The 13,141-nt window shown below is 33.2% G+C and overlaps 1 protein-coding gene across 1 annotated transcript; it reads right to left on the bottom strand.

Moving 5' to 3' along the window:
* Positions 1–1,823: 1,823 nt before the first annotated feature.
* Positions 1,824–3,185, bottom strand: LOC115715920 (transcription factor TCP9). Its single transcript, XM_030644597.2, is given in 1 exon segment — positions 1,824–3,185. A coding segment is annotated over 1 exon segment (960 nt). The 5' UTR covers positions 2,972–3,185; the 3' UTR covers positions 1,824–2,011.
* Between the last annotated feature and the right edge of the window lie 9,956 nt (positions 3,186–13,141).

The raw sequence follows: 13,141 nt of genomic DNA on the forward strand, positions 1-13,141 counted from the left end.
CACGCTGAAAACAAGATTCAAATTTAACACTCGTGACTATTTTTATTTTATACGCATGTAAAATAAATGTTTTGAACACTGCTTTCTATATTGTAAATTATTCCAAATTTCTCTAAAATTTTGTAAGATATTTTAAATAACTATAACATACATGAATATGAAAAAAAAGAAAATTAGACTAAAAAATTCTTTTAAATAACGAAATAAATAAAAAATATATTAGTGTATTCTTTTTATGGTGTGCATTGTAGAAACTTTGTACAACTTTTTTTTAAAAAATATACATGTATGAATATGTATAGATTAGATATGATATTTTGTGAACACTTATGAATAATTTGTTTTTCATGTGTTTTCCTTTAAAGTTTAATACATCGTTTACAAAATAACTTTGCAGCCCGAGGATCCAAATAGCAGGGTTAAGGTCTTGCGAAGGCCGAACTCATAATCATTTATCACCGACTAATCAACCTTTGATCCAGCCTCCTCGTTGACTTGCTGCTGACTTAAATTGGCTCAAAGAGATAATAACCATTCCAGGTGTCATAACTCATAGACGGTCCCCACAAAGAAGCTAAAAGCGGCACCACGTGTCAGTTGAGGTGAGCCAACCTGGAAAATATGTATTCTGAGAGAATATTGCTATTAGGCACTACTAGTGCCTAGCACCTTCTCGACATGTTGCGTTACAGTTTAAATTATATGGGACCCGATACTTAGTTTGACCAATAGCAATATTGACACATAGGAAGGTGTTAGACACTACTGGTGTCCTTTAGCATTTCTCATTCTGAGAGTGAAATTTACATGCTATACTAACTTTTGTCATTGTTTTACAAAAATACTGTCAGGCGGTGTTTTTTTATATTTTTACTGTGTTTTTTTATAAGTTTCATACTGCAGTATACTGTGTTAACTTTTTACTGGTGTTCTACTGGTGTTTTATTGGTGTTCTACTGTTGTTTTGAGTTGTCCTGCTTTGTGTTTTACTGGTGTTTTATAAAAACACCGTACTTTTAAAAATATTTCTGTGTGACAATATTTTTGTAAAAGTTAACTCAAATTCTAGTATTTTTGTAAGTTTCCCTTCTGAGACCACCACGCAAAGGGTTAATTTCACAAATGCACAAAAACAACAAAAATACGGTCTCACGGAATTTTAAATAATTTTAAGATTTTTTTGATTTTATTTACATAAAATACGGTATTTTTATATTGAAATTTTGTTCACTTGTTGTTAATTTTTTGTTATATGTATGTTATTTTTTGTTATTTTTTTGTTGTTATTTTGATGTTATTTTCATGTTACTTTTATATTATTTTCTTGTTGATTTTATGTTGTTTTCGTATTATTTTTTGGAAAATCGTAAAAATATAAAAAAACGTTATTTGAACGTAAAAATGTAAATATTTTATAAAAAATTATGTCTTATGTAATTATTTAAAAAAAGAAAACAACTGGGCCCACTCGTACCGGGACACGTGTCTCACCATCACATGACCAACAACACCTCATGGCCCACATTCGGCATGGGCCACAGATTACCTTTGCTCGTTACTTTTTATTTCTCTTTTGTTGGAGACTTAATGCGCCCAAAGTGGACCCCATGAACCTCACACGTGCACAACCCATTTTAACGTGACCCCATCTCCCTCGTGTGAGGTACTAATCAAGAAACTAACTGGCAACTAGCACTAAAATTAAAATCTCGTGCAATCGAAAACGAAATTTCATGTGATTAAACACGTTCAGAACAACAATGAAGAAGAGAACGAGGTAAAAGATAAGTTGGAATAAAAGAACTTCAACCCAAGATTAGAAATTGGAGAATGGAAAAGTTGTTCTAGATCTTTGTGCATTAACCAATAGGAAATAACTATAACTCTCAGTTACTCTAAAATACAAAACAACTCATAATTTTGCAACTACCTTAGCTTAATGGGAGTTGTTGGACTTGGGCGTAAAGAAAGAGAAAAAATGTTAAAGTAAAACAAAAAAAAAAAATTCAAGTCAAGGCTTTGAGCATTAAGTTTGTTGTGAACGACCCATAAGCGGCAGCTCCTTCTTGTCGTATATCTCTAAAGAGAAACCCCTCAACATCTGAGTTGTTGTCGTAGAGTCGGTACCATTGTTATCACTATTAGTAGACGAACCACTCCCACCGGCCCCAGTTGTAGGTGTAACGTTGCTTGAAACTGACCCGGCCGATGCTTGTGGGTCCCGGAGCTGAACCGGCTGCAAGGCCGAGAAAAAATTTGAAATGGGTCTCGTTTGCACACCAAAAAACGATGTCGCTGCACCATCCCCAGCTGGAAACGCCCAGTATTAGGCTTGATTTGCTATGCCAGGAACAACTCCCCCAAAATTCGGGAACATTATAAAATGCCCAGCACCAGCAGCATTATTTGTTCCAACTTGCCACACAGGCACTAGTCCTTGTGCCCCATTATCACTAGCCCCGTACGTCATTGGTGCTATAGGAGCTTGCCCAGAAGACAATGAAGCCTTGTCCCTTACATCAATGAACTCACTATTTAACTCCTTACGACGTCGTTTCTCGGAATTTACTTCAATGATGTTACCGTTCGGTCTTGCGGAAGATGTCGTTGGAATCTTAAGGGTCCCACCCACAGAGATCGCGATAGCAGGGATGGTACCGGTCCCCGTGGCTTTGATTATGGCCTGCTCCGCCTTCTCTAATAGCCACCAGATGGTCTCACCGTCTGACTTCAGCCCTAATTCTTCCGTCAGCTGGAATATTCATGCGGCACATGCCAGCGGCATTCGAATCCTTCAACCACGACCCTCCACCTTCGTGTGTCGGTCCTTTGATTTCCTCTTTGCAACCACAGCCCTAGACGATGTCGTCGAGATTGGTACAACAGAGAGAGATTTGTCATCCAACTCTCCTTCGGTTTCTGAGATCTCTTCTTTCATTGTAATCATTGTTGGAAATGCTTCAATAGCCATATAATTTTACACCGATGTCGCCGCCTGTGGCGGAAGATGTTCTACAATTGAAGTTTCAGAGGCTGAGGTGTCGTTGCTGGTGTTAATGTTTTGTTCGTCGTCGTTTGCGTCAATTATTTCATTTGTTTCTCGATTACTGTCCATTATTTTTCGAACAAGCCAAAAATCTGAACATACCACCGGATAAGGAATGACTCCGAAGCATTCAAACAAAACCTAGATAAAATTATACAAATATTACTAATAAACATCAATCAATGAAACAATGGAAAAGGTTAAGAAGTATGAAACTTTGTAATGAGCGTACTTTTCAAACAGATGTGAAGGAAAAAGAAAAGTTTATACAACTAGGTTTTGATTCTTTCTCTGCTACAATCAAGAAAAAATTTAAAATGAGAAATTATCTTCTCTTGTTTTATCTTCTCTTGTTGATGGTGATAAAATAAAAATAAGGAGAAAATGATGAGAGTGTACCGAAAAACTAAGCTGAAGACAAGAAGAAGAAGCAGCCCCACTTATCCAGTTTGATAGCCCTAGAGGGACCCCCAAACCCTTTTATATTTACTTGGACGAGATGGGACTTTAATCGACGATTGAACATCGTGGACGCAACTAAGGATGCATTAGATTGTGCCACGTGGTGGATCAGTAACCGTGTCTTCAAATGGTCAAAGTGTACAATTACAAGAAGGGTTTGTAATTTTCTTTTGTTATTTAACTGCCAAAAATACATATTTAATGACATTCAAATTTTTTGTTATGTTTATATCAAAAATGAAAGAAAATGCTACGGTGCACTTATAACCTCACTTTAAGGGTGCATTTAGAAAGCTATAATGCAATTGGATTTGTGTGTAATTAGAGATAATTACATAATTTGGCATGTTTGTCTGACCATGTAATTACCCTGTAACTGTGTAATCTCATGGCTCCTCATGAGAATTGGATGTAATTACACTGTGTAATTACTAAAAACTTTTCATATTAAACATTAGCTACTAAAAAATATTATTTTCCCATGTAATTACTAACTATTTTGCCAAACAAGATATTAGGAATTCATATGTAATTACTACCTCATATCCAAACACACCTTGCATTTTAAAATATAGTGTAATTACTAAACTGTGTAATTATCACCCTAGTAATTACCCTACCTAGTGATTACACACTTACTTCCAAACACACCCTAAGAAAATTTAAAATTTGTGTTTTTTTTTTTAATAAAAAAATTGTGTTAAATTGGGTTAGAAAAATGAATTTATACTTTATTTAGCTTACTATTTATGTTGTGCAAGATTTAAAATAAAAAAAATATATAATATTTATGATTATTTAATATTTTGTTGAAAATATACAAAAATTATTATTTTTTATTCTTTTATTATTTAATTAGATAATATAATCACTTTTCGCGCTGCTAATTTTATCTTTTTTAGTATTATAATAAAAAATAAATATTATTAATATAATAAAAATTATTTTAATAAATAGTGATATTGAAATTATATAATATATAATATTATTGATTAAATTTATTAAAAATATAACTCTATAAAATAAGAAAAAATTATGTCTATTCACAATAACTAATTACGATTATTTGGAGGATTATTGAAAAGTTCATTAGTGTGTTCTATAATTTATTATTGACCTTTTTTCAAGTTTTAATAAAAAAAAAGTAATAATATTACAAAAATACTTTCAGTTGGCCAAATAAACAAATATTCAACCCAAATAAAAAAAAAATTACACAAATACCACTTACACACACCTTCGTTTCCTGGGCAACTATCGCGCAACCATCGCGCAACTACGCAGCAATTCAACGCAATCGAAACGAAAATTCAACCAGAAAGAGAACCACCATTAATTCCAGCAACTTCACCTGAGAAGACGACTAGAATCAATCAAAACAGGGACTGTTTCGAATTCAAAAAAAAAAAGTGTAGAAAACTACTACGAAACTAAAATTCAACCGGAAATCTAATTTATTTTGCATAAAACTAATGTCCTGACTTCAATTTTTAGATCCATGGAAGGCAGATCTCAAAAAGTTAAATTGGAGTTCCCAAACAATCCAACTGAAGTATAATCTAAAAAAAAAAATTATATCAATACTATAGTAAAATGTTTATCCTGGTGTATTTTTGTTATTTTCTAAATTTTTAATGGTGAATTTGTTCATATTAAATCATAAAGAGACATGTAGATAGAGTTACGTACGTGGAAACACTTTTATGTTTTTTAATGTTTCACAACAGTTGCATTACAGTTGCATAGATATTTTGCTAATAGTTATTTCGTCTGATTGAAACCTTCGTCTGATGCAGCCTTCAGCCAATCAACCAACAACACCCAAAAACTTCCGGTTGATTGAAACATTCGTCTGATGCAACCTTCGGCCAAATACCTAGCAACCACCCTGCAACTATCGTTTGATGCAACCACGCAGCAACCACCCTGCAACTATCGTATGATTGTGTAAGTGATAGTGTAAGTGGCATTTTAGTAATTAAAATCATATAAAAGGTATAACGTTGTCTTTACCTTATGGAAGTTTTTGTAAATAAAGTGTCAATTTATATTTTTTATGTAATTATTCTTTTATTGGGGCTTTATTAAGAAATTTGAAATTATACTAATGTATATGTAGAGAATTTTAAATTCTTTTATTAAAAACAATTGTTACGATAAATATAAGTAAATTAATAGGGTAGTGTAAAAAAAAATTAGAGTTTTCCCCATAAATATATTACATTATTTTTATATCTAATCATTTAATATCGTATCTCATCTGTTGTCTCACCATATCTCACCCGTAGTTATTATTGTATCTCATTAATTGTTATCATCGCATCTTACCGTATTAGTTAGGAATATGTCTTGTCCCAAGATATAGTATCAATCAGTGAGACATTTAAATTAGTTTTATATAAATAAAGACTTTAACACTAATCTAGAATTGAATATATATTTATATACATATTAAGTATATAGATAATTATTAATTGTATTTTATATTCATTAGTTAATATATATTCTTTTAATGAATTAGTTAATATATGCTTAAGAAAATAAATTAATACATACAGTTTGGAAGTAAAATTTGAAACTAAAAATTTTTGTGAAAACTTTACACTTAATTAAAGTATAAATTATTAAAAATATAATAAAAAATAAGAAAAATAAATTAATAGAATAATAGTTCGTAGAAATTTTCAATAATTTTTAGATAATAATTAAGTATTTTTTATTTTTTTTTATTAAATTATTATTTAAACTTAATAAAAAAGAGAGAATTAAGGAGAGAAAAGATAATGTTGTTTGGAGTGATTTTAGAATGACATGTCAGCGTTTCATATCTCTCCTTTATATATATAAATTTTTTATTAAATTATTATTTAAACTTAAAAAAAATGAGAGAATTAAGGAGAGAAATGATATTGCTATTTGGAGTGATTTTAGAATGACATATCACTGTTTTATATCTCTCCTTTATGTATATATATAGATAGATAATAGTAATATGGTAAATAAAAAAGTAGTATTTATTGTTGCTAAATGTGGCACCAGGTTACATCTTGTGTCCAATTTGATACAATTTTTAGCATATGCGAAATTTAGCCTACTATTTAGAACATCATTGAAAGTGGGCTAAAATATAAAAATATACCATATTTGAAGCACTCCATTAGAGATGCTCTAATGGAAAGCTATAAATATAAATACCTCTTTTATTTATCAATTAACCAAATCTACCTCTAATTTTATATTTAATTGAAACATACCTCTTTTTATATGTATTGTACTCAAAATACCCTGACATAAGGGAGTCACATGGAGAGTATATTGAGGTGATAGTGGTAAAATCGGTAAAGTGTTTAAAAAAAATAAGGTAAAAATTATAGGCTTTTAAAAAAGAGGGTAAAAATAAAAGAGGACAATATAAAAAAGGTATAGAGTCTAATTTCCTCTAAATATAGTGTAAATATATTTTTAACCCATGCTCATAAAATTAAACTCTAATGGTGGTGTGATATATAATGTGGTTTAAATTAGTCACATATTAAAATTTGTGCTAAGTTTAGTATTATAGTGTTAGCTAAATTTTACACCACAATAAATATTATTTTTTATTTACTCTTTTACAATTTAATAATGTCTTTAATAATATTTTATACTTTATTTATATATTTAATTTAAAAAATTATACACTTTCAATAAAAAATTAATGTATTTATTAGCTTTTTAATATTCAAATGGCTTGACCTTGTCTCACTTTTTTATGTGGATGATAGCCTTGTGTTCATTAATGCAAATGATGAAGAATGTCACTGTCTAAAACTAATTCTAGGTCAATATGCTAACTTGTCGGGTCAACAAATTAATCTCCAAAAGTCTTACATTTGTCTGGGCCGCCAAATACATTAGGTCGAGGGTCATTTTTTGGTTGCTCTTATGGGTGTAAAGCTGGTTGATTGCTATATTCGAATGGCTTGACCTTGTCTCACCTTTTGATGCTCTTTGCACTAAAACATGCAATCGCCTTCAAGGATGGAAAGCAAGCCTTTTTTCCCAAGCTAGGCATGCCATATTTCTTAAGACAGTCATACTGGCATCCCTTGCTATATTATGAGTTGCTTTAGACTTTCAAAAGAGCTGACTACTGATATTCACTCGATCATGGCAAGGTTTATGTGGGGTTCCTCGAACAGCAAACGAAAATTCATTGGGGTCATTGGGACTGTGTGGAAAGCTAAAACTAATGGTGGATTGGGATTCCGAGACATATAAAAATTTAATCAGGCCCTCTTCGCCAAACAAGGGTGGAAAGTTATTCACTCTCCCCACTCTCTGCTAGTAAGAGTTCTCAAAGAATGTTACTTTCATAATGGTTCATTGTTGGAGGCAAAACCAAGAGGGTTCAACTCATTTATGTGGCGTAGTATCCTTTGGGAGAGGAAATTAATTGGTAAAGAGGTTCGATGGCAAATCAAATCTAGCATGCAAGTTAAGATTAATGAGGATAAATGGATTCCTCATCCCTTGACCTTCACTCTTCGCGCTCTTGCTGCGGTGGCTACTGGAACAACTCTTAGTACCCTCAAATATTCAAATGGTACATGGAATGAAGCATTAATACTCGGTAAGTTTCATGGTGATACTGCTCCTTTTATTAAGGGGTTGGCTCCATTTAATTAAAGTGCAGAAGATGATGTGGTTAGGCATTACACTCCCTCAGACCATTACACAGTTAGTAGCGGCTATAAAGTGGCAGCTCAAAATGAGTAGCGGACCCCGCCACTAATGCTCTGCAGCTAATAGTTAATAAATATTTTTATTTTTTTAAATATTTTTTATTATTATTACCGGCGGGGTCTGTCACTAATACCCCGCCACTAATAATATTCGAACAGAATGGGCGAGATTTTTCCCGTCCACTTATTAGCGGCGGACAACCTGCCGCTAACAATTTTTCAAAAAAAAAAAATCCCATTTAGTCGCAGAAGCAAGGGTTTGCCGCTAATACTACCATTATTAACAGCAGATTTTGTCCCCCGCTAATAAATCTGCCTCTAATTAAGAAAATTGTTGTAGTGAACCTCTATAAATCTACTGTTATCTCTCTAATGTTTTATTTTTCCTTTTACTGCTTTACATATTTGCGTGTATGAATCTAAGGGTTCTGGTTTGATCTAGGTAGGGCATAAGGTTTGATTTGGGGTCGTTAGCAATCTTCGAGTTTCTTGAGAAGAAATTCGAAGCTCTACTAGGGTTTCCATCTGATTGTGTGTGAGAATGGTAAGGACCTAGTTCGAGAGAGTTCTAATGTTTAAGGGAATCAACCAAACGATAATACATTTGGGTGAGTCAACTATCTGACTCAAGAAATGGGGGACTCAACTTGTGTTTGACTCGGGGTAAAAGGTCAATTTTGACCTTGGTTAGTACTTAATTAATTTCTGTTGTGCGTAGGTTAAATTGGTAAAATTTCTACAGTAACACACAGGAAAGGAACTGAGAGCATTAAAAGAAGAAAGAAAACTAACCACCTGGAGAAAAAACAAGAAAAACTAAGAAAGAAGCGACTGAAAAAATAGTAAAGTCTAATAGGAGACTAGACCCAACAGAGGAGCCATTACTAAATAAATACTACCTGAGTTTATATGTATTGTTTTTGCTAAATTCACATATATTTTTTTAAAGTAACTATATCAATATCACCATGATTATTGAAAAAAAAAAAAGATGCCAATGCATATAGGTGAATGAATTATTCATCATTCAAGTAAGGTAGTGTTTAGTTTGAGGTAATTTTTTTTAAGGATAAATACTTATTATTATAAATTAAATTGGTCGGTCATTTATAATAATATAGTAAATAGATGGAGGAACAAATTCCACCTAATAGCAAGCTTCATCCAACCCTGTAGCATATCTAGCCAAACCATGAGCAGCCATATTAGCCGTACATTTGACATGCATAACCGATACACCCGGGAGAAAGGAAAGAAGACAAGAAATATCTATAATAAGATCATTAAAAGCAGCAATACAATTGGATCAGCCATAGAAAGCATTTGTAACTATAACAGCATCCATTTCTACTTGAGCAATTTGTAGTCCCAACTGTAAAGCCCATACTAGACCGTGGAAAATTGCCTTGGCCTCCATTTCATGTGAAGCAAAATTACCAATTAGAGGCTTGGAGAGGGCGGTAATTACATGACCTTCCCTAGTTCAAACAACAACACCTACCCAAATTATATTGTTGTTTTAATCCACAGCTGCATCTACATTCATTTTAAGTGTTCCCAAGTCAGGTGGCAGCCAAGGTGTTGAAATAACAGGGGTTGTTGAAGTCTTAGGAGATGAATTTTGATGTGGTTAATACTTGGCTTGAGCAGATCGGTAATTGGACAAATAGTTCTTTGCAAAGGATGCTAAGTGTGCGGCTGGTTTGGCTTTTTGTCCATGAACAACACGATTCTGTTCAGTCCAAATACACCATAATGTGCTAATTATAAACTCCATCTCACTGACCGAATGTAGAGTTGTTAGGTGAATTAAATAATCACCTTTATGCATCATTGTAGCAGTGTTCCAATCAAAATGAAGGTTAGTCGAACGCCAAACTACTCGGGCGTACTTGCAACAAACATTGCGTGACCAATTGATCCCAAGCTTGACGACAAATTGAACAAGTCGAGTCTGTAATAATATTTCTCTTCATCAGTGATGTCGCAACTGGAATAGCATCATGAAAAACTCTCCAAGCAAATATTTTTACCTTTTGGGGCAGCTGTAACTTCCAAAAATATTTCCACCAGGTTGCTGATGAAGTTGATGTCGAAGAAAGTTCAGTTTCTTCCAGAGATGCATCAAAATGGTAACCTAAATGGACATTTTAAATACCTGAAGAGTGGTGATGCCAAATGAGTTTGTCACTGGTTGAGAAATAGCTTAGGGTTATAGTGAGTATACGATCCACATCCACGCTGGAGAAATATTCTTGTAGCAGGTTGCAGTTCCATTGACGATCTTCTGTGATCAGGTTGGCAACAACAGCTTGATCAGGACCCCTATAATTAGTTGGGACAAACACTGTATGGCCAGGAATCCATGGTTCAGATCCACAATTTATGTTTCTCCCCTCACCAACTTTTCATCTCAGTCCAGCACTAAGAAGCTCTCTTCCAAAAAGAATTCCTTGCCAAGTTAAAGAAGGGGAATGACCATGAGATGCTTCAAGGAAAGAGTTGTTGAGAAAGTAACGAATTTTTAACAATCTACTTAAAAGAGAGGTAGGATTATCAAGTAATCGCCATGATTTCTTAGCCAGCAACGCTTGATTAAAATGCACAATGGACCGAAACCCCATACCACCATCGAATTTATTTTTGCATAAGACTTTCCAGCTGTGCCAATGAATTTTTGAGCCATTTTCATTAGATCCCCACCAAAAGTTAGACATCATCGTCTCAAGCTGATTGCAAATCGTGACTGGTAACCGAAAACAACTCATTACATTAGTAGGAATGGATTGCACAACTACTTTGAGGAGGATTTCTTTGTCGCCAACTGAGAAGAGTTTATCAATCCAAGTTCTCATGAGTCTCCAAATTTTTTCTTTTACATCACTGAACAATTGTTGTTTTTCTCGTCTGTATACGCAGGTAACCCAAGGTATTTTTCATGGCAGTCTCGGATAGTCATAGACAACATTCTATGGAATTGAATTTGTGCAGCCAAAGTCGTATTTGGTGTGAAAGAAAGAACTAATTTGTCAGGATTCAATACTTGCCCTGAGGCACGGTGGTAAGTATCTAGGGATCGCTTGATTATAAGGCATGAACTTTCATTAGCATAACAAAATATTAAGCTGTCATCTACAAAAATTAGATGAGAAATCGGTGGAGCCCGTCTGGTGAGAGGGTAGCCTTGAAGATGTCCCAGGTGTTCTTAATTCTACAGTAAACATGAAAGACCTTCTGAACATATTAGAAACAAGTAGGGTGACAAAGGGTACCGTTGCCGTAGTCCTCTGGTTGGTGTGACAGAACCAGTAGTCTCTCCATTTAAGAGGAAAGTGAAGTGTTTCGTTGTCAAACAAGTCATGATGAGAGATGTCCAACCATCTGCAAATCCCATTCGTTCCACAACAGCCTTGATAAAAGTCCATTCAACCCAATCAAACGCGTTACTCATGTCTAATTTCATAACATCCACCCCTTTTCGATCTTACATTTTGAGTTTAATACCATGTACTAATTCGAAAACAACCAATATATTGTCAGTTATAAGTCTATTGGGAAGGAATGCACTTTGTGTTTTTGAGATCACATGAGGTAGGACATGTTGGGCTTTGTGCCCTAAATTAAACTCTATTTCAATGTAATCTTTATCATTCAATTATCAATAAAGAGACAGAAGTATTTTCATCACTTATTAAGTGTGTCATTTGGTTCATGTTATCATTTATATGTTTATCTGATTTATAAATTCATCCAAATCCTTTTCACATTGATATTCTTGTTTATTGTGTAGTTACCGCAGTGAAAAGTAATCAAGATTATGTGATTAAATGTATTCCTAGATTTATCAGTACGCAGGATTTAACTGATATGATAATCTACAACATAGTTTACTTGCACCTTGGATAAGTGCTATGTCTTTTCCAGGGCATTGGTTAAAGTAAAGCTTGGGTTGGATGCATGGAGTATGCATTGGAAGGGACTGATATTGAACTTGGATTAGATATGATAAATTTACGATAATATCTATTCAATTCAATATCACCTAGTTGATCCTAGATCAAATGATCTTAATCCTGACATTGTTAGGTTCGATCTCAAGACTATTATTCATGTTCTTTGATTTGTTAGTTAAGCCTACTTTTTGGTCAAGGTGATACGTACATTTTGGGAACATGGTAGTACAATTGAGTGGGAGCGCTAATCATAGATATGGAATCTATAGCTTCTATCTCAACATAGAAGTGAAATGATGATTTCCTTCGAGCTTGGCTAAACAGAGATAAATGGTTGAGTACTCATTTCAGTGATTATGTTAGTTCACTGAAATATCATTTATAGGTGGCTAAGTGTTTTAAGGATAAAATACATTGAAGGGTGTAACAGTAAAATAGTCCCCATGCAATGTAAATCATTTATAGAGGATCATTGATCCTTGGGATTATAACAATGGATAATTAATACCGTATCTATATCGTGGAACATATAGAGCGTTCTATATAACTGAGAGTGTAATTCCAAGTTCTATGATGGATGCAATGAGGAATTAATAAGTTAGTGGATTTACTTGGTAAATTCTAGATCTGCTTATTGGAAGCTCGGATATATAGGCCCATGGTCCCCATACTAGTTGAGACAATACTGCTTGTAAGACTTAGTTAATTGGTTTTAATTAATCAATTATAATTCTAAAATTAGACTATGTCTAATTTATAAATTTTCACTAAGCTAGGGCTTAATTTTGAAGAAAAGAGATTCTAGGGTTTATTTGTTTTTTTTTTTTTTTTTTTTTGAAATAGGGTTTATTTGTTAGTTAAGAGACTTTATTAAGTCTAATTAACAAATATATTAAATGGAAATTTTATTTAATAATTAATTTTAATTATTAAATAATTAGATTTGGCATTTAAGT

The sequence above is a fragment of the Cannabis sativa genome, chromosome 5, assembly GCF_029168945.1.
Source record: "Cannabis sativa cultivar Pink pepper isolate KNU-18-1 chromosome 5, ASM2916894v1, whole genome shotgun sequence".
In the NCBI taxonomy this organism is placed as follows: domain Eukaryota; kingdom Viridiplantae; phylum Streptophyta; class Magnoliopsida; order Rosales; family Cannabaceae; genus Cannabis; species Cannabis sativa.